This window comes from Protopterus annectens, chromosome 6.part0, assembly GCF_019279795.1.
Source record: "Protopterus annectens isolate FY-2018-M chromosome 6.part0, PAN1.0, whole genome shotgun sequence".
NCBI lineage: Eukaryota > Metazoa > Chordata > Ceratodontiformes > Protopteridae > Protopterus > Protopterus annectens.
Window position 1 is genome coordinate 262,542,459 of NC_056737.1, and position 26,688 is coordinate 262,569,146.

General features: G+C 43.5%; 1 protein-coding gene across 2 annotated transcripts in view; it reads left to right on the top strand.

The window, feature by feature from the left end:
• Positions 1-26,688, top strand: part of LOC122804250 (rho GTPase-activating protein 11A-like) — a 1,502,515-nt gene that overhangs the window by 400,055 nt on the left and 1,075,772 nt on the right. For both annotated transcript variants that reach the window (XM_044074009.1, XM_044074010.1), the window contains exon 4: positions 25,150-25,403. In XM_044074009.1, coding sequence (XP_043929944.1) covers positions 25,150-25,403 — 254 coding nt within the window. The remainder of the gene's footprint in view (positions 1-25,149; positions 25,404-26,688) is intronic.

The following is a 26,688-nucleotide window of genomic DNA, read 5'->3' on the forward strand; positions in this document are numbered from 1 at the left end:
CTGTTAAAGCTGAGGAGGTATTAAAGAAAATGGAGGAAAAGGCTAAATCAATGCAAACAGTGAAAGATTTTCTACAGGTACAACCACCACATTTCAGTAGAAATTGGCCTTCCAAAAATTGGTCCTTTCCAGCCACAGACAGACCCCAAAGAGGTAGATACAGGCGTCCGAGGGGCAGAGGGCAATCTCAAGGATCGTTTAGAGGCAGACAATGGCAAGCTCCTACACAAAGAGGTGGTGAGGATAGTTCGCAGCCATTCAGGTCTTCCATTCTGCAAGCCTCAAGCAAATCAAGTCATCACAACAGACGCCTCGTACTACGCCTGGGGGGCGCACATGACAGATCGGTGCGTTCAGGGCAAATGGTCCCAAAAAGAAAAGCACCTTCACATCAATCAAAAGGAAATGCTAGCAGTAATAAATGCTATTATAGCTTTCAAAGACCTTCTGCATCCAGGTCAATTATTGATAAGGACAGAGAACACCACAGTAATGTGGTACATAAACAAACAGGGAGGAACACATTCATACCCCCTATGCAGGCTGGCCATGTCACTTTGGAACATGGCTGTGGAATTACAAATCGAACTTCAAGCACAGTTCTTGCCAGGCAAGGAAAACACGCTGGCAGACAACCCAAGCAGAAATATGACAGATCCACACGAATGGAAGTTGCATCCTCAAGTTTTTACAGAGATAATTCAAGCATGGGGAAGGCCAGACATAGATCTCTTTGCCTCCCACAAAAATCACCAGTTGACAAAATTCTGCTCAAGGACTTTTCATCCAAAGGCCTGGAGAGTGGACGCTCTCTCTTTCAGTTGGACAGCAATGACAGTTTATGCCTTTCCACCTCTTCCTCTGCTGCCCAAAGTTCTATTAAAAACCAGAGAAGACAGACCAAAGATGATTCTCATTGCTCCAGACTGGCCCAGACAGCACTGGTACCCACTCCTCAGGAGCCTGACACATTCCCCTCCATGGACCCTACCTCTAATGCCTCTTCTGACTCAGCACAGCTACAAAACTCTTTACAGTCAGTTGAAAACACTCAATCTGGCCGCATGGAAGATTCCTTAACATCACAACAGCCCCTACTCTCCAAGGAGGTGCAGGATATCATTTTGGTTGCCAGAAGGCCGTCTACTAGAAAAGCTTACTCCGCAAAATGGAAACGTTTTTGTGCCTGGAATGAGAAAAAGGACCAGGACCCTGGAAAACTGAATTTACCTCAGATATTACAGTATCTAGCTGAGCTGCTAAGCAGTGGACTTTCATTCTCCTCCATCAAAATCCATGCCTCAGCCATTTCTGCAGAATACAACACTGATCCACCTTTATTCTCTCACCCCCTCTTAAGACAGTTCCTCAGAGGGGCTAAGAATATAAAACCTCCAAGGAAACAACCAATACCTGCTTGGGACCTCTATTTCATTCTAGAAAAGCTGACCTTGCCTCCTTTTGAGCCAGCTGCCTCAACAGATTTGCAATATTTGTCCTGGAAAACGGCTTTCCTTCTGGCTATCACCTCAGCTCGTAGGGTATCGGAACTACAAGCCCTCATGGCGGTGCAGCCCTTTATCATCTTCCATCAAGACAGAGTTTCCTTACGAACCAACCCGTCCTTTATGCCAAAGGTGGTAGCCAGGGAAGCTTTGAATCAGGCTATACACTTGCCTAACTTTTACCCTAATCCTCAAAACAAAGGGGAGAGACTACTACATCCCTTGGACATCCATAGACAGCTGTGATATTATTTGGACAGAACAAAGCCTTTCAGAAAATCAGATCAGCTCTTTGTGTCCTATGCTATAGGAGCTCTAGGGAAGCCTATTTCCAAACAGACAATTTCTAAATGGATAGCCCACTGCATACGCTTTTGTTACTCTTTTCATGGTAAAACTGTACCTGCAGGCATCAGATCTCACTCCACAACGGCCACAGCTACCTCTGCAGCCTTCCTCAGAGGAGTTCCTACCAGAGATATTTTAGAAGCAGCCACTTGGAGATGTTCTTCATCTCACATTGCTGCAGTCCTTACTTATGGGTAGTCCGCTGTCCTCGGTCGGCCCGAATACCAAAGTATTAGGCTGACGTCGGTCATGGCGCAGCCCTGACATCAGAGCATCAGGGTATAAAAGCGCATGACCACGCCATATCCTGAGTCTTTTTTGCCGCATGGGGCGATGCAGAAGCAGCGTTGCAAGTGCCGTTCGCCTTTCTAAAATTTTTCGTTTTCGGAGTTTCAGACATACCAAGTTGGCTAAGTACCCGTTAGGAACATTTTGTTTTTCTTGCCTCAGTTATTTACCGGATGTCAGAAAAAGTGAATAATTGTATTTCTTGTGGGAAGCAGATACCGCATAGGGATTACCACTCTTTGTATTCCTTGCTTGGGACCGGAGCACGACGTTGGGTGTCGGTTTTGTGCTAGGTTTAATAAGCACTATTAAGAGAAGGCTAGATTGCGCTAGGTTAGTCTTTGGCAAGCGGTGTAATTATAATATGCCGTTGGATCCTCCGGCCGCTTCCACGAAGAAGCGTAAAGACAAATCTGTAAAGCCTAGGCAGGATGATTCGTCCATTTCGGACGCCGGTCCTTTAGAGACTGCAGTGGAACAGGTGGATCCGCTGAAGTTTCTGTTGAGTCTCAGGGGAAACCTTGATTTTACAGGATGTGGCCTCACAGGAGTCAGGTCAGGCTGAAGGGGCCTCTCAGGTTACTATTCTCCCTTCTTTGCCTAAGGGGGTTAGGCCTTCTGCTACTGTTTTGAGGGCTCCTTCTAAGGGCAGGTCTGTTTTGCCTTCTTCTGGGGTTAGTTCTGGTTCTTCAGGGTCTGTACCTAAGAAGCATATGCTTAAAATGGCAGAAGATTTGATTACTTTAATTAGAGGTTCCATGCCCCCTCCTGATAAGAGGCCCAGGGTAGAGCCAGAGTTGGAAAGTTTGGAGCAGGCCTCAGATGATTCTGAGTCTTCTGCTGAAGACATTCAAGATTTTCCTCCTTATTCGGATTCCGATGCAGAGGATTCCACTCCTTCTGCTTCCCCTCCAGAGGATTTTTCATTTTCAGAAACCTTGCACTCTATGAGGGAACATTTTAAGTGGGAAGGACAGGATTACTCAGATTCCAGAAAGAGGCTTAGAGAGTTCTTGTTTTTACCACAGCATAGACCCTTGGCTATACCTCCTGTTTTGGATGTTGTTCAGGATGTTTTTTCGGAGGCCTCATTTAACCCAGATTCTATGCCTCCTGCACCAGTTAAACCGGACAGGTATTATAGGGTACCTGAGGCTCATAAATATCTCTATAAGAGTCCTAGGGCGGACCCAGAAACTATTAGTCAGGGGCCTAAGGGTGTTAGGCCTTCTGTTGTAAAGAATCTTGTTCCTCTAGATAAGGAAGCTAGAGCTTTGGACAGATGGGGTAAGAAGGTGTACACCTCTTCTACTTTAGCAATGAGGGCTTTAAATTGCCAGTTTCATATGTTGAAATATCAGAATTTCCTCCTTTCTCAGCTAAAATCTAAAGTGGATGCTTTGGCAGAGGGCATAGAGTGTAAAGAATTGCAAGATTTGGTGCATGTTTCTGAACAGGTGGGGAAACATTCTTTGCAGTGTGGCTTTGATGCTTTGCAGGCTTCTTCTAGAGTGGCTGCCACTGGTTCAGTTCTTCATAGGCATGCCTGGCTTAAGGATCAGAATTTATCTGAGCATGTTAAGTCTAGAATTCTGGATGCCCCTTTACAGTCTGAAGTTTTGTTTGGTCCCCCTGTGGAGTCTGTTTTGAAGAAAATGGAGGGCAAGGCTAAGTCTATGCAGACTGTTAAAGATTTTTTGCAGGTTCAACCTCCTAAGTTTAGTAGAAATTGGCCTGCTAAGGGGTGGACGTACCCTTCTTCTGATTCTCAGTCTAGGGGTAGATCTAGGCGTGGTAGGGGCAGGGTTCAGAGTACCTTTCGGCCTAGAAGATGGAGTTCGCCTGCTCAATCTGCTGGTGAGGGTAGGGGCCAGTCCTTTCGTAAACAGGCCCAATGACCTGCATTTTCAGCTGCCAGATTCTTCTTGCCTGGCAGCTCCTTTGGGAGGAAAACTAGCTCTCTTCAAGCAAAACTGGTTTTTAATCACCCAAGACAAATGGGTGTTGGACATTATAAACAAAGGTTACAAGTTTTATTTCCATACATTGCCTCCTTTCAAAGGTATGCCAGACATTCCTCCTCGGCAAAGGATGGAGGCGCACAAACATATTTCATTACTTCTTCACATGGGAGCTATACAGCCAGTACCTCCTTCGGAAGTGGGTCTAGGGTTTTATTCCCGCCTGTTTGTAGTACCAAAGAAAGGGAACACGTGGAGACCGATTTTGGATTTATCTCTCCTCAACACTTATTTGGACATTCCAAAGTTCAAAATGTTGACATTACAACAGCTTTTACCTCTGCTGGGAAAAGATCACTGGATGGTAACTCTGGATCTAAAGGAGGCTTATCTTCATGTTCCTATCAGGCCCAGTTGCAGGAAGTACCTGCATTTTCGAGCTGGAAATTTACATTATCAGTTCTCTGCATTGCCCTTTGGCTTATCTACTGCGCCCAGAGTGTTCACAAAGGTTCTGGCTACAGTGATAGCCTTTTTCAGGATGGAAGGAATACAAATTTATCCTTATTTGGACGATTGCCTGATTATTGCACAAGACAAGGAGCTTCTTCAGCATCTACAGTATGTGATGGTAGTGTTAAGATGCCTAGGGTATTCTGTGAGCGAAACAAAGTCCAGTCTAGTACCCTCTCAGGACATGTGCTTTCTGGGTGTGAGACTGAATACAGCTTCCCAGATGGCCTTTTTGACCCCGGACAAACAGAAAAGTCTTTCACTTTATTTCCATAAAATGTCTCTACAGTCCAGGCTGACTGCAAGGACAGTCCTTCAAGCCTTGGGGTTCATGGCATCTTGTATTCTGGTGCTTCCCAATGCCAAATTGCATTTGAGGAAGCTTCAATGGTATCTCAAAAATCTATGGACACAACACTGCCAAGATCTAGACACTGTCATTCAGATAATACCTTGCATTCAGAAGGAATTTTTGTGGTGGGCTCAGGAATGTCACCTAAACAAGGGACTCTCTGTGACCCGACCAGAGGCGAGTCAGATTCTAACGACGGATGCCTCGGACAAGGCTTGGGGAGCACACCTCAATGGAAAATGGGTGCAAGACACTTGGCCTGCCAGACTTCAACATTTGCATATCAACTTGAAGGAGATGTTAGCAGTCCAATTTGCATTGATGGCTTTCAAGGATTTACTTCACCCAGGGCAGGTGTTGATTCTAACAGACAACACAACTGTCATGTGGTACATCAACAAGCAAGGGGGAACTCATTCGTACCCTCTTTGCAGACTAGCGATTTTGTGGGAGACAGCTCTCAGTTACAACCTCAATCTTCAGGCAAGATTTCTACCAGGAGCACAGAACTCCTTAGCAGATGTATTGAGCAGACAAATAGTGGATCCTCACGAGTGGAAATTGGATCCTCAGGTATTTCAAAAGTTGACACGGTCATGGGGAACTCCAGACATAGATCTGTTCGCTTCTCCACTAAATTACCAGTTGCCAAAGTTTTGCACAAAAAGGTTTCATCCCACAGCTTGGAAGGTGGACGCTCTGTCATTCAGTTGGAACAATCTTCATGTTTATGCCTTTCCACCTCTTCCTCTTCTGCCCAAGGTTCTCTTGAAGGCCAGACAAGACAAGCCATCCATGATCCTGATAGCACCGGATTGGCCTCGACAACACTGGTACCCACTACTGAGGAGTTTGGTCCGAGAGCCTCCATGGCCTCTGCCTTTGATTCCACACCTTTTGTCTCAGGAGGGCAATCACTTTCTCAGTGTCAGAATTCAGTCTCTGCATCTAACAGCCTGGCATATTCTGTTTTAGACTCTGGAGGTTCTCAGCTTCCACAACGTTTTGAATGTTATTTTGGAGGCCAGGAGGCCTAGTACAAGGAAAGTTTATGCTGATAAATGGAGGAGATTTTTTATTTGGAGCAAAGGGAAGGACTTTGATGTTTCCAAGCCTAATTTGAGTGCTTCTTTACAATATCTTACTGAGTTATTGGACAAAGGTTTGTCCTTCTCCTCCATAAAGGTTCATGCTGCAGCCATTTCGGCTTATTATGACTGTGACCCTCCTTTATTCTCTCATCCTTTGTTTAAGCAGTTTCTCAGAGGGGCAAAGAACATAAGACCCCCAGAGAGCTCCTACTCCTGCTTGGGATCTCAATTTTGTGTTGGAAAAGCTTACTCTACAACCTTTTGAGCCTGCAGCTACTGCCGAGTTAAAGTATTTGTCATGGAAAACTGCTTTTTTGTTGGCCATTACTTCTGCAAGAAGGGTTTCTGAATTACAGGCCCTTATGGCAGTGGAGCCTTTGATTTTTCATAAGGATAGGGTATCTTTGCATACTAATCCTTCCTTTATGCCTAAAGTGGTTTCTAGTGTGGCCTTAAACCAAACTATTCATTTGCCTACTTTTTATGCAGATCCTCAAAATAAAGGGGAGAAGATTTTGCATACTTTGGATATTCACAGGCAGTTGCGTTATTATTTGAGCAGAACCAGGGAGTTCAGACAGTCTCAGCAGTTGTTTGTTTCTTTTGCTTTGGGTTCACAGGGTAGACCTGTTTCAAAACAAACTATTTCTAAATGGATTGGGTTTTGTATTTCTTTTTGTTATTCCCATCATGGTAAGGAGATTCCGGCTGGAATCAGACCTCATTCCACTAGAGCTACTGCAACTACTACTGCCTTTCTAAGGGGGGTAGCTACAAAGGATATTTTGGAAGCAGCCACTTGGAGTTCAGTACATACATTTTCTAAACATTACCACCTTCCTCTTTATTCTAAGTCTAGGGCTGGATTTGCCACTGCAATTTTGCAGGGCATTTTAGCAGCCCCTAATGCTTTATGATTTTGCCAACCTCCCTTTCCTGTTGCTTTAGGATTCTACCCATAAGTAAGGACTGCAGCAATGTGAGATGAAGAACATAGTACAGTTTTGTACCTACCGTAAATGTAGATGTTCGAAGATCCACATTGCTGCAGTCCAATTTTCCCTCCCTCCTTCCCCTCTGTAGCTTAGCATGGTTATATGGTTTGGGTGATGGCTGTAGTTGGGCATATTTTTTGGGAAGGTAATCTGTTTTTTGGCTGTGGCCTTTCTTTTAGGGCCTTCTGACATCTGGGGCAAGAAAAGACTGAGGATATGACGTCGGTCATGCGCTTTTATACCCTGACGCTCTGATGTCAGGGCTGTGCGCCCATGACCGACGTCAGCCTAATACTTTGGTATTCGGGCCGACCGAGGACAGCAGACTACCCATAAGTAAGGACTGCAGCAATGTGGATCTTCGAACATCTACATTTATGGTAGGTACAAAACTGTACTTTCTGTGCATACCTTCTCCAAGCACTATGACCTACCATTATACTCCAGAACTAGAGCAGGCTTCGCCACTGCAGTCTTGCAGGGCATCCTGGCTCCGCCTAGTTCCACCTAGTGCCTACCACCCCTTTCTTAGCTTTGGGATTCTACCCATCTGTTATGACTGCAGCTGTTTGCACGATGAACATAATACAGTTTTGTACCTACCATAAATGTAGATGTTAGAGTGCTAATACAGCTGCAGTCCAGGTTTCCCTCCCTCCTTCCCCTCTTGGAACAGGCCTTTTGGCTAACACCTCCTCATACAACCTGATTGGGGTATTCTTTTGTGGTGTATTTGCTTGCATCTACTGTAGTTTGATTATATAGCATTGCTTTATTACACAAATTTATGTATTGCCTTCTTTCTGGGGGCACCTGACATCTGGGGCAAGAAAAACTGAAGAAAATGGCGTCTGCTGGTTCTTTTATACCCCTGTAGCACTGACGTCAGGGAAGAAGTGACGACAACCGACGCCGGACCTAGACTTTGGAATTCGGCCGACCGAGGACCCGCCTGACGGCAGGAGAACCCATCTGTTATGACTGCAGCTGTATTAGCACTCTAACATCTACATTTATGGTAGGTACAAAACTGTACTTTGTGGTGAATACCCTTAAAAAAATTTGCACTTTATTTGGCAGAGTTGCTAAACTGTATTATTAGTTTAACATTGATTTTTATAGTTATCATTGCATCTGTTTTGACTTCCTTGCTGTTTTTTTTTTGGTCTGAGCACATGTTCGTGTTTCACTGTTGCAGTCATTACTCTTGGGTTATCCTGCTGGCAGGCTACCCTCAGTCGGCCAGAATTCCAAAGTCTAGGTCCAGCGTCGGTGGCTATCGCCTCTTCCCTGACGTCAGTGCGCCAGGGGTATAAAAGTTGCAGCCGACGCCATTTTCTCCAGTCTTTCTTGCTGTGCGGTGCCCGAAGCAAAAGCATTTCGCAAGTGCCGGTCGGCCGACTCCTGAGTTTTTCATATCCGAATTTCAGAACCAAAGTCTTCATTAAAACTAAGTACTTCATTGGGGAAACTTTTTTCTTGCTTCAGACCGATGTCAGAAAAAAGTTAACAATTGTATTTCTTGTGGGAAGCAAATACCTCATAAGGACTTTCACTCTTACTGTATTCCTTGCCTAGGCCCTGATCACAATATTGCTAGTTGTCTGTTTTGTGCTAGCTTTAACCAACGCACTATTAAGTGTCGGTTCGATTTTGCATTTCATTACTTTGGCCGAAGATTTAATTATATAATGCTGTCGGAACAGCCGACGACCAGAGTTTGCAAAAAACACAAGGACAAGGAAAAGAATAGGCATCTAGGTCAAAAACAAACGACAAGACCTCCGCTAGGCCAGTCGCCGGTTCTCAGTGAGGTGTTTTCGCAGCCCCTGGCCGCTTCCGACTCCCACGTGGAGCCGACTGGGCCTCTGGATACTCAAGGTGTTGGACCCTCGGAAATCATCCCCTCAGATGGGTCTGGAGACGCTGAGCAGGCATCGGCTTCTGAGGATGTCTTCAGACCTACACAACTATATGTTAAGTCATCTTCAGCTTCAAAGACTAAAGCAGCTATAATGACAAAGAAACAAGTACAGCATTCTCCTACTCAGACTTGCATGCCTAAAAAACAGCTGCTCAAAATGGCCGAAGACCTAATTACTTTGATCAGGGGTTCTCATCCCCCTCTTGATAAGAGGCCTAGGCAAGAGACAGAGTATGATTCTTCTGATCAGGTTTCTATTTCCTCTGATTCCTCCTCTGATCAGGATTATTCCATGCTTCCCTATGAGGACTCTGCTGAAGAATCCATTCCTTCAGCCTTTCCTCTTGAGGATTATTCTTTTGGGGAAACCCTACATACCATGAGGGAGCATTTCCACTGGGAGAGCCAAGATTAACTCCCAGCATGGCTTCAGGCCCAAACATAGCACTACTACCGCTCTCCTCTCTTTCACAAACACTATCAATCTTAACCGGAATGACAAAAAAATTTCTTCAGCCCTCTTCTTGGACCTATCAAAAGCTTTTGATATGGTCAACCACAAACTCTTGCATGCAACCCTAAAAACTCTCTATCTAGATAACAAAACCCTAGACTGGTTTCATGCCTATCTTTCTGATAGGCAACAAGCTGTGCTCTGGCAAAGCAAGCTCTCTCATACCCAACACCATAGGAGTCCCCAAGGTTCCATACTTGGCCCTCTTCTATTTTCCATCTTTATTAATGATCTTAACAAAGTCATCCCAGAGTCTACATGTATTCAATATGCTGATGACTCGACTTTAATTTGCTCAGATAGATCCCCAACTATTCTATTATCAAAACTCAAGACTGTTTCACTGCAGTTGAGAATTGGTTATCAGAACGCCAACTGATCCTTAATCCAAAACGAAAATGCTACTCTTCCATCCTACCCATAAAACACCAACTTTTCCTTTTGTGTACAATCCAACAATGGAACCACCATCACCCCGACCCTCATACCAAGCTATTAGGGGTTACCATTGACAACAAACTCAGATTTGATGTGCACATCAACCAAACTATCAAAACTGTTAATAAGAAACTGGGGTCCCTTTATAGAATAAAATCTTTCGACTCCCAGCTAAAGTTGCCATTGCTCGCACCCATCTCCTTTCTACCCTCTTGTATGCCTCTCCTATACTTACAAATCCCAACAAATCGGATCTATCTAAACTCTCTTGTTATAATCATATTGCAAGATTTGCCACAGGCCTGCCCTACAAAACCCATCACTGTACTAATCTTCAGAACCTAGGTTGGATAGAACTACCAAATCTACTTCTACAGAAGCAACTTATTATTGCTTACAAAATACTCTCTCAACCTGAAAACACTCCCGGCCTGTCTGGAATAATTACCCCTTATACCAACCTAAATAGACTAAGATCATCTCACAGATTACTACAGACAATCAAATCCTGTAACTCAGGAGGTGACTCTCTGTTTTCAAACACAGTGGGTAAAATATGGAACTCTCTTCCACCTAGTCTCACCGAATCAACCTCCCTAAATACTTTCAGAAATGGCCTCTCCCACCACTTCAAATCCCACTGGCTTTGCCAATGTTCTAATCCAGACTAACCCATAGCTCCCTCAACCTCCTCAGTGAAATTACTATCCTCCTAGGGCCTCAAGCCATCTACTTCCCCTGAAACTAACTACTTGTAGGTTTGTTTCTTATAATAATTGTTCACTGTACATCCTAATGTAACTTTTTCTTACCTGTGTATACTAACTATATGATGCTTTGTTTTCTCTTTATAATTGATATTGTACATACTAATGTAACTTTTTTCTTCCCTGGGTATTTAGTGCATAACTACAATCGTATGTTAGCTGTCAAACATTGTTGTAACCTACTATGTACTATTGGAACTTTTTGTAACCTACTATGTACTATTGGAGCTTTTCTCCCCGGGTCTCCGCTGAAAATGGACATGTGTCCAGTCGGACTTTCCCGGTCAACAAATGTAAAATAAAATAAATAAATAAATAAATAAATAAAATTATTCTGAATCTAAGAAAAGGCTCCAACTTTCTGCTGGTTCCCCAGCACAGACCCCTTGCTATTCCACCAGTTCTTGAAATTGTAGATGATGTATTTGCAGAGTCCGGCCTAAAAAAGCGGAGAAGACAAATCACAACCTTACAGGAAACAGTCCCAATGACTTTCCTCTGCCAGATCCAAGCACTTTTCTTTTGGCAGCCCCCTTAGGGGGAAGTCTAGCACCTTTTTCATCAAATTGGCAAATGATTACCCAAGACAAATGGGTCTTGAACATAGTGTCCCAAGGCTACAGGTTCCATTTTCACACCCTGCCAAGGTCAAAGGGTATGCCAGACTTGCCACACAATCAATGGGCAGAGGCACAAAAACAAATTAACAGCCCTCATGGACATGAGGGCCATTCAACAAGTACCACAACAAGAGCAGGGGCAAGGATTTTACTCCAGACTTTTCCTAGTGCCCAGAAAGGACAAAACCTGGAGACCAATACTGGACCTCTCTATACTAAATACGTTTCTGGAAGTTCCAAAATTCAAGATGTTGACTCTACAGCAGCAACTACCCATGCTGGGCAAGAAGGCTTGGCTCGTAACTTTGGACCTAAGAGGCATACCTGCATATCTCAATCAGACAATCTTGCAGAAGATAGCTCAGATTCATAGCTGGATGAATGCACTACCAATTCTCTGCACTGCTCTTTGGCTTATCTACTGCGCCCAGGGTCTTCACAAAATGCCTGGCACCAGTAATTTCGTTCTGCAGACAAAGAGGAATTCAAATATATCCCTACCTGGACGACTGCCTAATTCAAGCAGAGAACAAAGACATTCTTCAACATCTGGCGTTTGTAAAAACGTTACTAATCTGCATAGGGTACACAGTAAACGAAAATAAATCAAAACTAGTGCCCTCTCAAGAGATAATATTCCTGGGTGCAAGCTTAAATACAACTGCCCAGATGGCGTGTCTCACGCCAGATAAACAAAAACTGACTTCTTACTTCAAAGAATTGGCAATAAAAACCCACTTATCTGCAAGGAAAATCCTGCAGGCCTTGGGTTTCATGGCATCCTGCATTCTACTAATTCCATTTGCCAGACTGCATATGAGGAAACTACAGTGGTATGTAAAAAGTGTTTGGACTCGGCATTGCCACAGCCTAGAGACAGCAATTACACTCATTCCCTGCCTGCACCAGGAATTTCATGGTGGGCAGAGGCCTGTCACCCCAAGGGTCTGTAATTCAGTGTAACCGTAGCCAGACAGACACTGACAACGGATGCATCAGATTATGCCTGGGGGGCCCATATGGCAGGAAAATGTATTCAGGGCACATGGCCTGCAAACCAGATGCATCTTCACATCAATCAAAAAGAGATGCTAGCTGTTCAAAATGACCTGACTGCTTTCAAGGATCTACTTCATCCAGGACAGCTACTGATAAAGACAGACAATACTACCGTCATGTGGTACATAAACAAACCGGGAGGTACACATTCCTACCCCCTCTGTAGACAAGCAATGACTTTATGGGACACAGCATTGACTTAAGTTCACCTGCAAGCACAATTACTGCCAGGAAAAACAAATACTCTGGCAGACGAACTAAGCAGAAACCTCATGGATCCCCATGAATGGTAACTGGATCCACAAGTCATCAGCACGATAACCAGGAAATGGGGATGCCCAGACATAGATCTATTTGCCTCCCCTCACAACTGCCAATTGCAGAGATTTTGCACAAGGATTTATCACAAGCAAGCATGGAGAGTGGACGCCCTATCCTTCAGCTGGAAAAATCTAACAGTATATGCCTTTCCTCCACTGCTTCTCATTCCCAGGGTACTCCTAAAGGTCGGACAAGAGAAGCCAAAAGTTATACTGATTGCACCTGACTGACCACGCCAGCACTGGTACCCAATCCTGAACAGCTTGTCTCAAGGTCCAGCATGGCTACTGCCTCAAACTTCTCACTTGCTGACCCAACAAAAACAATCGGATCCTGCACAGCCAACTCAAGACCTTAAATCTGGCAGCATGGTGGATAATGTAGCCATTCAGAACACTCCTCTTTCAAAAACTGTTATGGATGTTATCTTGGAGGCCAGGAGGCCCAGTACCAGAAAATCTTATGCAGAAAAATGGAAGAGATTCTATGCTTGGAACCAGGAACAAGGCATTGACACGTGTGTACCAAATATCCCTCAGATTTTACAACACCTAACTGAGATGTTGAACAAAGGCCTTTCTTTTTCATCAATTAAGATTCATGCCTCTGCCATTTCAGCCCATTACAATACGGAACCACCTATCTTTTCTCATCCTTTAATAAGGCAGTACCTCAGAGGGGCCAAAAACATTAGGCCTTCAAGGAGAGCACCAATTCCGGCATGGGCCTCAATTATGTTTTGGAAAAACTCACACTGCCTTCTTTCGAGCCAGCCTCAATAGCAGATATAAAATTCTTATACTGGAAAACAGCTCTTCTCCTAGCAATAACTTCTGCAAGATGAGTCTCGGAGTTACAAGCACTCAGGCTGTGGAACCCTTTATCATTTTTCATCCAGACAGGGTTTCTCTGAGGACAAACCCAACATTTATGCCTAAGGTGGTGTCCAGTGTGGCCCTCAAGCAAACCATTCACTTGCCTACCTTTTATCCAAATCCACAGAACAAGGGTGAGAAAATTCTGCATTCTTTGGACATACACAGGCAGTTACGCTTCTACTTGGACAGAACTAAAGCTTTCAGAAAGACTGAGCAACTTTTAGTGTCATATGCTGCAGGATCACAAGGAAAGGCTATCTCAAAACAGGCTATTTCTAAATGGATAGGCTATTGCATCCTTTTCTGTCTCCAGCATGGCCAATCAAGTGCCTAAGGGCATTAAGCCTCATTCTACCAGAGCAGCAGCCTTCCTCAGAGGAGTACCAACCAAAGACATGTTAGAGGCTGCAAGTTGGAGTTCAGTGCACACTTTCACAAAGCACTACCACTTACCTCTTTACTCTAAATCCAGAGCAGGCTTTGTCACTGCAGTTCTGCAGGGCCTTATAGCCTCTCCTAATCCTATTTAGCCCAGCCACCCATCCTCAGCTTTGGGATTCAACCCAAGAGTAATGACTGCAACAGTGAAACACGATGAACATAGTACAGTTGTGTACCTACCATAAATGTAGATGTTGGTGTACTCACTGTTGCAGTCCAGGTTACCAACCCACCATCCCCCTTTTCATTGCTGGGACTTATCCGTACTTCTCTGTCCTATACAACCTATGTGATGTATTTGCTTGTAGATGAAGGAAATGTTATTTAAGTGCATGCATTCTTATTGGCATATTTTTTCAGCCTACCAATTTGGGGGCACCTGACATCTGGGGCAAGAAAAACTGAAGAAAATGGTGTCTGCTGCATCTTTTATACCCCTGGCGCACTGACGTCAGGGAAGAGGCGACAGCAACCGACGCCGGACTTAGACTTTGGAATTCTGGCCGTCTGAGGGTAGCCTGCCAGCAGGATAACCCAAGAGTAATGACTGCAACAGTGAATGCACTCTAACATCTACATTTATGGTAGGTACACAACTGTACTTTCTGTATACATTGGCTAATTGTTGTGTGATAGCTGTCTAAATAGTTTTGAATAATACTTTATTACTTTTAGTTTTGAGTAATACTTTATTTTATTGTTTAGGGCTCGGTTTTACTATTCTGCCCAGTTTGATAGTACAGTTCATCCTTTTTTTTTTTTACTTACTGCTTTGTGATGCACTAGGGCTGGAGAAGAGTTCAGAATAAGGCAGGGCTGATGTTCATCGTGCATAGAGCTGCAGTAATCACAGATGGGTTTTCTGCCGTCAGGCGGGTCCTCGGTCGGCCGAATTCCAAAGTCTAGGTCCGGCGTCTGTTGTCACTTTCTTTCCTGACGTCATTGCGACAGGGGTATATAAGACACAGCCGACGCCATTTTCTTCAGTCTTTTTTGCCGCGCGGTGCCCGAAGCAGAAGCAGTTCGCAAGTGCCGGTCGGCCAGCTCCTGAAATTACGAAAAATTGGAAACCGAAGTCTTCTTTAAAGCTAAGTACCCGTTGAAACTTTTCTTGCCTCAGACCGATGTCAGACAAAGTTAACAATTGTATTTCTTGTGGGAAGCAAATACCGCATAAGGATTTCCATTCCCTTTGCATACCTTGTTTAGGCCCAGACCACGACGTCTCGGGCTGTTGCTTTTGCGCTACTTTCAATAAACGCACTATTAAGTGTCGGGCGGAGTTTACCCAGCACTTTTTTGGTAAAGCCTTTGATTATAAAATGTCGTCGGAGACTCCGACTACCGTTTTGTCCAAAAAAACGCAAGGACAAAGACCGAGTCCGCGGTCTCCACCGACACCACGCCAAAACCGGCTACACGTGGTCCGGTTCTCAGCGAGACGCCTACGCAGCCTCTGACTACCGACGACACTTCTTTGGCGGTGTCTTCTGTAACCGAGACCGCAGGTACCTCGGCCCATACCCAGACCACAACTACCGAAGTCACTGAGAGTGTTGAGCCTCCTAATGTGGACAGGTCCACTTCCACCCATGGTGTCTTTAGACCCTCAACTTTTTTTTCCATAAAGGCCTTTACTAAGTCCAAATCAGCCATGCATCCCAAGAGCCCTGTTGCGCAGGTCCCATCTCCAGGCCACATGCCTAAAAAGCAGATGCTAAAAATGGCTGAGGATTTAATTACTCTTATCAGGGGTTCCCAACCCCCTCCAGACAAGAGACCCAGAGTGGAGGAAGATTCTCCCTCTTCTGACCAGGGCTCGATTTTTTCAGAACATTCTGATGAAGAGGAACACTCGTACTCCCCTTTTAAAGATTCTGATGCAGAGCAGTCCATTTCTTCTGTATCTCCCACAGAGGATTTTTCTTTTGGGGAAACCTTGCACACCTTGAGGGAACACTTCCATTGGGAAGGCCAAGACTTTTCTGATTCCAAGAAAATACTTAGGGAATTTCTTTTGTTACCTCAGCACAGACCTCTGGCGATACCTCCTGTCTTGGATATACTTGATGATGTTTACTCGGAGGCTTGCCTTAATCCGGGTTCCCTGCCTCCTGCCCCACTCAGGCCTGATAGGTACTACAGAGTTCCTAACTCTCACCAATTTCAGTACAAAAGCCGTAATGCGGACCCTGAAACCATTTCTCAAGGCCCCAAGGGAATGAAGGCCTCTTCTGCTAAGAATCCACTACCTTCCGAAAGAGAGTCTAGATCCTTAGAAAGGTGGGGAAAAAGGTATATACCTCGGCCACCCTAGCCATGAGGGCCTTAAATTGTCAGTTCCATATGCTTAAATATCAACAGTTTCTGTTATCACAATTCAGAAATAAAATGTCTCAACCTGAACAGCCAGATTTGAAGGAGTTGCAGGATATGATGCATAGTGCAGAATAAGTGGGTAAACACACTTTACAATGTGGCTATGATGCCCTAGAGGCCTCAAGTAGAGCTGCTGTGACAGGATCAGTCATTTGTAGACATGCCTGGCTTAGGGAACAAACCTTGCCTGATCATGTTAAAGCTAAACTACTAGATGCTCCTTTACAAAAGGATGTACTATTTGGTACTAATGCTGAGGAGATACTACGGAAAATGGAAGAAAAAGCTAAATCTATGCAAACTGTCAAAGCTTTTCTACAGGTTCAACCACCACGTTTTAGCAGAAATTGGCCTTCAAAAAACTGGTCCTTTCCAGCCACGGACAAGCCCCTAAGAGGTAGATACAGGCACACAAGGGGCAGAGGACAATCTCAAGGATCATATAGAGGCAGACAATGGCAAACTCCAGCACCAAGAGGTGGCAAAGACAGTGCACAACAATACAGGAAACAAACCCAATGACTTCCCCCTTTTCATGCCAAGCAAGTCTCAGCTGGCAGCATCCTTGGGAGGAAAGCTGGCATTATTTACAAGAAATTGGCATATTATCACAACAGACAAATGGATCCTGGACATTATAAACAGAGGCTACAGATTTCATTTTCACACTCTTCCAAAAATGAGAGGCATGCCGAACCTGCCACACAATCAAAGGGCAGAGGCTCAAATACAAATTTCAAAGCTCATGGACATGAAAGCTATTCAAGAGGTACCTACTCACGAACAAGGTCAAGGTTTTTATTCCAGACTATTTCTGGTACCAAGGAAAGGAACCGACTGGAGACCCATTTTGGACTTATCCATCCTAAACACATTTCTACTCGTACCAAAATTCAAGATGCTCACATTACAGCACCTTCTTCCCATGCTGGGCAAGGAGTTTTGGCTGGTAACATTGGACCTCAAGGAGGTATACCTGCATGTCCCAATCAGACAAAGCTGCAGAAGATACCTCAGATTTCTTGCAGGTTCAATCCACTATGAATTCTCTGCATTGCTCTTTGGCTTATCTACTGCGCCCAGAGTATTCACGAAATGCCTGGCATCAGTAATTGCCTACTGCAGACTTCAAGGGTTACAAATTTACCCTTATTTGGACGACTGCCTGATCCAAGCGGACAGCAAGCACATACTTCTGGAAAATCTGGCTTATGTAACACGGTTATTGAATTCTCTGGGATACACAGTCAACAAAGAGAAATCCAGGCTAACACCAACTCAGAAAATAACTTTCCTGGGTGCCAACTTGGACACAAACACCCAGATGGCCTATCTTACGCCAGAAAAACAGGGTCAACTAACTCAGTACTTCAAAATACTAGCAAATTGTACCAGGCTCACTGCAAGGAAAATCCTGCAGGCTCTGGGCTTCATGGCATCTTGCATTCTTTTAATCCCATGTGCAAAGTTGCATATGAGGAAATTTCAATGGTACCTAAAAAAACCTATGGTCTCAACACAACCACAGTTTGGAAACAATAATACCAATAATCCCATGTTTGCAAAAGGAATTTCTATGGTGGGCCCAAGCATGCCAAACAAACACAGGTCTTCCGTTCTGCAAGCCTCAAGCAAATCAAGTTATCACAACAGACGCCTCAGACTACGCCTGGAGGGTGCGCATGACAGACAGGTGCATTAAGGGCAAATGGTCCCAAAAGGAAAAGCACCTTCACATCAATCAAAAAGAAATGCTAGCAGTGACAAATGCAATTACAGCTTTCAAAGACCTCCTACATCCAGGGCAATTATTGATAAGAACAGACAACACCACAGTAATGTGGTGCATAAACAAACAAGGAGGAACACATTCATATCCCCTGTGCAGGCTAGCCATGTCACTTTGGAACTTGGCGCTTGGAATGGCAAATCGAACTTCAAGCACAGTACTTGCCAGGGTTGGAAAACGCGCTGGCAGACAATCTAAGCAGAAATATGACAGACCCACTTGAATGGAAGTTGCATCCTCAAGTGTTTACAAAGATAATCCAAGCGTGGGGAAGGCCAGACATAGATCTCTTCGCCTCCCACAGGAATCATCAATTGAAAATGTTCTGTTCAAGGACCTTTCATCCAAAGGCCTGGAGAGTGGACGCCCTTTCTTTCAGTTGGGCAGCATGGACAGTTTACGCTTTCCCACCTTTGCCTCTTCTGCCCAAGATGCTCTTGAAAGCAAGAGCAGACAGACCGAAGATGATACTGATTGCTCCAGACTGGCCAAGACAACATTGGTACCCACTCCTCCCTGGACCCTACCTCTAATGCCTCTTCTACTGACTCAGCACAGCTACAAAACTCTTCACAGTTAGCTGAAAACACTCAATCTGGCTGCATGGAAAATTCCTTAACACCACAACAGACCCTACTCTCCAAAGAGGTGCAGGATGTCATTTTGGAGGCCAGAAGGCAATCTACTAGAAAGGCTTACTCCTCAAAATGGAAACGGTTTTGCGCTTGGAATGAGAAAAAAGGCCAGGATCCTAGAAAACTGAATTTGCCGCAGATATTGCAGTATCTAGCTGAGCTGTTGAACAGTGGACTTTCATTTTCCTCCATTAAAATTCATGCCTCAGCCATTTCTGCAGAATACAACACTGATCCACCCTTATTCTCTCACCCACTTTTAAGACAGTTCCTCAGAGGGGCTAAGAATATAAGACCTCCAAGGAAACAACCAATACCAGCCTGGGATCTTAATTACATTCTAGAAAAATTAACATTGCCTCCCTTTGAACCAGCTGCCTCAACAGATTTGCAATATTTGTCCTGGAAAACAGCTTTCCTTCTGGCCATTACCTCAGCTCATAGGGTTTCGGAACTACAAGCCCTCATGGCTGTGCAGCCCTTTCTCATCTTCCATCAAGACAGGGTTTCCCTACAAACCAACCCGTCATTTATGCCTAAGGTAGTATCCAGGGTAGCTTTAAATCAGGCCATACACTTACCGACCTTTTACCCCAATCCTCAAAACAAAGGGGAAAGGCTGCTACATTCCTTAGACATCCATAGGCAGCTACGTTACTATTTGGACAGAGCAAAGCCTTTCCGGAAATCAGAGCAACTTTTTGTGTCCTATGCTGTAGGAGCTCAAGGGAAAGCAATTTCCAAACAGACAATTTCAAAATGGATAGGCCACTACATACAGTTTTGTTACTCCTTTCATGGCAAATCTGTTCCTACAGGCATCAGATCCCACTCCACAAGGGCCACAGCTACCTCTACAGCCTTCCTCAGAGGAGTCCCTACCAAAGATATTTTGGAGGCAGCCACTTGGAGTTCTGTGCATACCTTCACAAAACACTACCACCTGCCTTTATACTCCAAAACTAGAGCATGCTTTGCCACTGCTGTGTTGCAGGGCATTCTGGCTCCTCCCAGTTCCACCTAGTGCCTACCACCCTGTGCCTAGCTTTGGGATTCTACCCATCTGTGATTGCTGCAGCTGTATGCACGATGAACATAGTACAGTTTTGTACCTACCATAAATGTAGATGTTCGAGTGCTAATACAGCTGCAGTACAGGTTTCCCTCCCTCCTTCCCCTCTTGGTAAAGGCCTAGTGGCTAACACCTCCTCATACAACCTGATTGGGTTATCCTTCTATGGTGTATTTGCTTGCAACTACTGATTTTTGATTATATTGCATTGCATGATTATATATATATATATAATTTATGTATTGCCTTCCTTCTGGGGGCACCTGACATCTGGGGCAAGAAAGACTGAAGAAAATGGCGTCGGCTGTGTCTTATATACCCCTGTCGTAATGACGTCAGGAAAGAAAGCGACAACAACCGATGCCGGACCTAGACTTTGGAATTCGGCCGACCGAGGACCCGCCTGATGGCAGAAAACCCATCTGTGATTACTGCAGCTGTATTAGCACTCGAACATCTACATTTATGGTAGGCACAAAACTGTACTTTTTTTTCCCTTTTGTAACCAGGTTACCAGTAATGGTCATGACTTGAGGCAATACTCAAGCGTGAGGGAGTGTCTGACTTCTAAAAGCAAAAATCTGACCAATGAGAGATGTATGCCTAATAGCGGATTTGGATTTGTATTCTGGCAGCAGTGAACCCATTGTACAGATATCTACTTTTATGTCAAGCACCTTAAAACTCAAGAGAAAATACTATGTAAAAACTTATCATAACAGCAGATGTCCAATTTGAATCAGTGCTGCAGCTTTTTACCTATGGGAAGTATCCTGCAAAGGATACAGTATGTCCGGTCATCATACCAAATCTTCCTCTAATGCTGGACATCTGACTTCTGTCCCTTAGTGTGAGAATGAGAAGTGGTACATAGAGACGTATGGGCACACAAATCCTCAGAAGTTTCTTGCCCAGACCAAAGGGGGGTAAAAGCAAAACAACAATGATAAACTAACCTGTGAGGGCAATGTAATGTGGACTCACCTCAACCACAAAAAAAAAGGAACCCAAAATTATATATAAAATAAAAAAGGGGGAAGGAGGAAGCAAGTTCATACTGCAACAATGACAACTGTTATGGCAAGTTCTTGCACAACTCTGTTCTTTCCTTCCTTAATGACTGTTGCAGTAGTCACCACTTTCAGGAAGATTCTGAAAGCTCGTTAGAAAGAAAAGGATGGGGAAAAGTAGATCAACTGGAGTACAGAATTCTGTGAAGGCTAGATCTGGCCAAACCAGTCCTTCATTTGAAAAAAAAAAAAAAAATTTGTAGTGCTTATTAAAGGTATGGTCAGATGACTAGATTGCTGCTTCCAAAATGGATTTAGACTCCAAACTATTGAAAAAAGCTCCAGAGGATACATCTGTGCTGATGAAATGGGCTGGTTAAGAAAAAAATTCATTGATCTTAGGCATGAAAGAGAGGATTATTCTGACAGGCATCCTATCTTTGTGAAAAAGTGGGAAAGGTAAAGCTTTGATATGAACTTTTAACTCGGACCCATTTAGCTGATTTAAGCTGATAGTAGAGCTCGTCATACAGGTACAAAATTTCATTGAAGAGAGTCTGCTTTTCTAGTGCATAATTCATGTTCCATTGTGAAGGAATAGTTTCCTGGTGGCATGAGATGTAGCATACCTTTTAAAAATTGATCTGAAAACAAGTTGAAACTGGTGGATATAGCTTAATAGAAGAGTGCTGGGCTGGAATTGAGCAATTTGCACAAATATGAAACAGTAGCAGGCACCAAGTAGGAAATCTTATCCATTTAGAAATGCCTGCAGTATGTCTTCTGAATAAAAAGGTGCATAAATGGCAAGTCCTTATACCCGGCGAGTTGTGTTTAGTGTTTCTAGGCCTGGGTGAATGAGAGGGCTCTTTTGCTGTGTGAGCAGTTCTAGCTTGTGAGTTAGTTTGTGATGATTACTCTTGGCTAGGTGAAAGAGAAGAGTGAATCTTTGTTTCTCTGGGCCAAAAGGGGTCACCAGCATGTTAGTGGGGTTGTCCTCCTTGATTTTGAGGCGGACTGGACTTTGGGAATCAGTGGAAAGGCATATAGAAAATTTCCCTTTCCACGAGAAGGACATGACATCTATTTTCTAAGTGTGGGGACATGGTACTATATAGCAGAACAGTCTGAGCTTACCTTTTTAGAGTGGAGACAAAAAGATCTATTTGGGAACAGCACCACATTAATGGATAATTTGTCTTAACATCTACGTTTATCTCCTCATGAGGATCTGTCCTGGACCTGCTCAAGGAGTCCGGCACAGTGCCCATTCCTCGGGGAATGTAGAATGGCTGAAGGAAGAGACTGTGATGTGACTGTGATGAAAGGGAGTGGTGGGAGTGCCGTAATGGTTAAGGTTCTTACCTTAGAAACACAAGGTGCAGGGTTTGATTCTCACATGGGGTAATTGGCTAGGCTTAAAATGGCCCACAAGGACAGTTGGCCTAGTCCTAATCTATGAATCATTCTCCCAGGCAATCTTGGCAAGCCTGTAGAGTTTGTAAGACTTTGTCCCTCCCTGCTTGTTGCTGTACCACATTACAGTGGTGTAGCTTTGAGAATTCAGAGAGATCACAGAGACGGTGATGGTACTGAAGGGCTTGGATCACAGCTTTAATTTCATTGATGTTTGTGAGCTTTTATGTCTTTCCCTGACCAAACACCCTGTATCTTTATGTTCAGATTAGACATGGAGGATGTCTTCTATGAAACATCTGTGTAAAATTTCTGGCAAGGTGTAGTAACCAGAAGTGGCACTCCCTGATTGATATCTGGTTTATCCACTAAAGAAATTTTGTGTGTTGAAGTTCAAGAGAAGAGTAGAAAAGTTCAGGGGGTGGCAGTACTGTACTCAGACTTGAGGTACCATTGAATTTTCCTTGTGGAGTCCATCAGAAGATATCAGAGTTGTAGAAACCATGTACCCCAGGTCATTCTCAACAGCTCTGTCACTGAAAGCAATCAGAAACTTGAATTTTGTCTTGCTGGGAGACATGCCATCATAGAAACAGTGTGTAGATGGCAATCCAAAAAGACCAGCTGTTGAGGAAGGGACTAAGGCTAGACTTGTGTTTTTATTTATTTGTTTTATTTATTTATGTAGTTACTGTGAAACAGAAGTGGAGTGAAATATCTTTTATGAATTTCAGATTCAGGAGAAGTTGGTCTGTTGTAGGTGCCTAGAGACCATTGTCCAGATAAGGATAGATAAGAACTCCCAGTGCCTGCAACAGGTTATGACTGTGGTGAGATAGTTTTGTAAATACTTTCTCAGTTGTAGAAAGGCCAAAGGACAAAGCAGAAATACTTAAATTGAAATTGTAAGGCACAGAATCATAAGAATTTATCCGTGGTGGTGGTGCTGCGGTAGCGTTGTCGCCTCACAGTAAGACGCTGTCCAGTTCGATTCTCAGCTAGAGCGTCTTCTGCGTGGAGACATGCGTGAATGGGCATACCTTCGTTGAAGGTTGTGCATCAGGGCTGGTAACTCGGCACGTAAAAATCAACTACCAATCATTAGCGGACCGGAGTTCCGCTGTGGCGACCCCTAACCGGGAAAAGCCGAAAGACACAACAACAACAGAATCATAAGAATTTCTTCAGGTCTAAATGAATGGAGATGTGCAGGTATGCATCTTTGACACCCAGGATAACCAATAAATTTAAAGAATCACTGGAAGCAAAGGTTAAAGAAAGAGCTTTCTCCACTTTGAGACTTTTAGGAAGGTGTTGAATATTCAAACCCAGAATAAAATTCCAAGTATCTTCTTTTCTTGTAACTAAGAAAAGTCTTGATTAGAAACTTTGTGAGCGTGTTTGTGAACTGGAACTATTTCTTTGGTTCCCTGATGGAACAACAATTTTAAAATGTGAAAGATTAAGTTGGTGTTGGTTTGAAGGCAGTTATGGGATACCTAAATGGGTAGGTGGGAAGAGCAGAGTTTGTATCTTATTTGAATGGTGTACTGGTCTGAATTTATCAATTTCCTTACAAGAAGGGAGATAGAACTTGCTCGATAGAGGGAAAGGAAAAACTTGTTCAATAAAGGAAGGTTGGGAGAGACCGTTGTGGGTAGAAGAAGGTAGGGAAGAGGGTAATGGGCAAATAATGGAGGGTTTGTCTGGAAATAAATCTGACTTAGGTTTGTCATGGAAGTTTTTTGTAATTTCTTTTGCAGCATCAGCTCTGGTAGATGCAGTAGCTTAAGTGCACTTGATGGAATGCCTGGTCACTTGGAAAACGGAACTAAGGAAAGATAGTAAAGAAGTTTTGTCTGATTCAGGCATGTCCATCAGAAGCTTATTAATGTTACCTGTAACAGCCAAGTAATACCTAATTTTACTTTGTTTCTTAAGAATAGACTTTGGTCGCTTTCTTTTGATTCCCACATTGGAATGTTTTTTTTTAATTTTTTTTGGCTATTGGACATTTGACAGGGAATATTCAGAAGCCTTCCTACCCTCGTGGGAGCTTAAGACTCTATTTTTCAAGGAAACGTAAGAGAGAATGCAACTTCTCAAGGTTTTTGACTCCAAACACTGGCAAATGGAGTTCTGTATGTAATTTTGACTGGGAGCTTATCAGAATAAACAATGATTGTGACTATCTGGATATGGAATCTGCCTCCCACAGCAACATTTGCCACTCCTAGTTGACCTAAGAGGAAGATATTCCCATGGGGATACTTATCTACCCAACAGAATTATGTATATTTGATAAACCAAAAAGAAAGTGAGATTTTGGCTGGTTGTTGGCAAGAAAATTCTGAGGATTTTTGGGTCCATACATCCCTTGTGTACCACTTTATTTTTGCTGTTAGGATGCATGTCAGACGTTCAGCAGGGTAAGAAGATGCCCAAACGTTGTTATGCTGGCCAGATATGTGATATCCTTGACTGGATACTTCCCATAAGTTGTGATTACTGAATTAGTGGTCAAAGAAAGGCAGCAATATTTCTTAGGGACTCAAAAAGCACTTCAGAACGCTTATATTTTTAAATTGAGATGCACTTATATGACATCCAATTTGCAGTGTTATGAATTCAACAATTTGGTAAATTAGCTTTGAAGGATAATGGTGTAATTTGTGGCCAATTTGTACCATTTTGACAAGTCTTCTATATGACATGCATTCCATCTTGGGGGGGGGGGGTAGCTTTTTTCTGTTTTTGTAAAAATGCACTGCTCCGCTTTTCAGCGTCTTATTAGTCCATTACATAATGTAGTTTGTTTTGTTTTTTTTTTCAGGCTAAACTGGAAGAGGGTGGGAGATGTATACAAACAGCTTTGCCGTGTGATGTGGCAGGTCTTCTTAAGCAGTTTTTTAGAGAACTGCCAGAGCCAGTAATTCCTATGGATTTACAAGAAGCTCTCTTTAAGGCCCAGGAACTTGGAAAAGAGGAGAAGATAAGTGCTACTCTGTTGATCTCGTGTCTTCTTACTGAGAAAACAACTGACATTTTACGCTATTTTTTCAAGTTTCTGAAAAATGTTTCCCTCCGGTAAGTTTAACCTTTACGGTTTACCTGTTTTTATGAAGGGGTGTGGGAGTGAGCACCGCTGACATTGTATGTAAAACTGTATCGTTGGATCTTAGTTACCTTACCTTGGCTATGTAGCTGCAAAACAAGTACAGGAACTACACAAAGGTATTTCTTAGCAAGTTTCTTGTCTCCTAGATAAAGCACCAAATGCAAGTTGACACAGGAAGTGAGTATTTTTCATCAAGTTGTGACTGCTGTCAGCATGGTCAATCATACGTGGAAATCTGCAGCTGCTCTAAGCCTCCTCACTGAGGCCTTAGGCACTTTAAAAAGTGGTATTTGTTATGCAAGTTGTTAAAGAACTGTCAGCATTATTTTTATGCTGTGAATGTGGTTAAGAACACACTTCTGTTTCCTGTCATCCTGATGTTTTATTAACTTTGCAACTTATTTGAACTGTTTTTTGAATTCTGATACGGCTGGCACTTTAACTGATCGTTTTTAAGTGTTTTTCAACTGTTGAACTGTTGGGGGCTACACAAGTACAATAGCCATTATTGCTTTAAAAGTGTTTGTTTTACTGTATCTGTTTTAATTTTTGAAAAAAACTCATCTTTCTACTTGTTTTCCGCCTTTCTGTAACGAGTAGAGTCTGGTTTTCAAATTTTGCTGAATTCTGGGCTGTTTCCTTACTAAGATAGAAGGAAGCATCTCTGTTCATCAGTGAGAGTGGTGAGCTTTGAGCAGCCTATCTGTCGCTGGAGGAGTGGTTTCAGCTCAGAATATGTAGTTTTACTAGACATTTTGTGCAATTGATATCCCTTTCATCTTTCTGTTTTAAAGCCTGTGTTTGTGCGGTTTTACTCATTGCGCAGTGCCATTTAACTAGGGTTAAACTATTCCCCGATGCCAGAAAGTCTGCTCTTCTAATTTTCCCTTAGAACTAGCCAGTTTTCACACTCAAAACTGTTTCCTTGTGCTCAGCACTTGTTCAAAACTCATTGAAAGCACTGAACAATCTAAATTACTGCAGCACTCAACTTTCCTCACTTGATAGGAGAAAAACAGATTTTAGTACTTGAATTAATAAGCACCTGTCCAGGCAGGTCTAAGGGTCAGCTCCCAGTATTTTCCCCTGTCCACCTAATGAATCTGGGCATCTTGGGGCAATGTAGCAATTGCCTCATGTACACTGACAACCTTTTCCTTCTACGACCCAACACTACATCCTGTGAGAGATGCACTTGTATAGCCAAACTCTCTCCAGCCAAGAATGTACTAGACAGTCAAGAGGAGAAGGTAA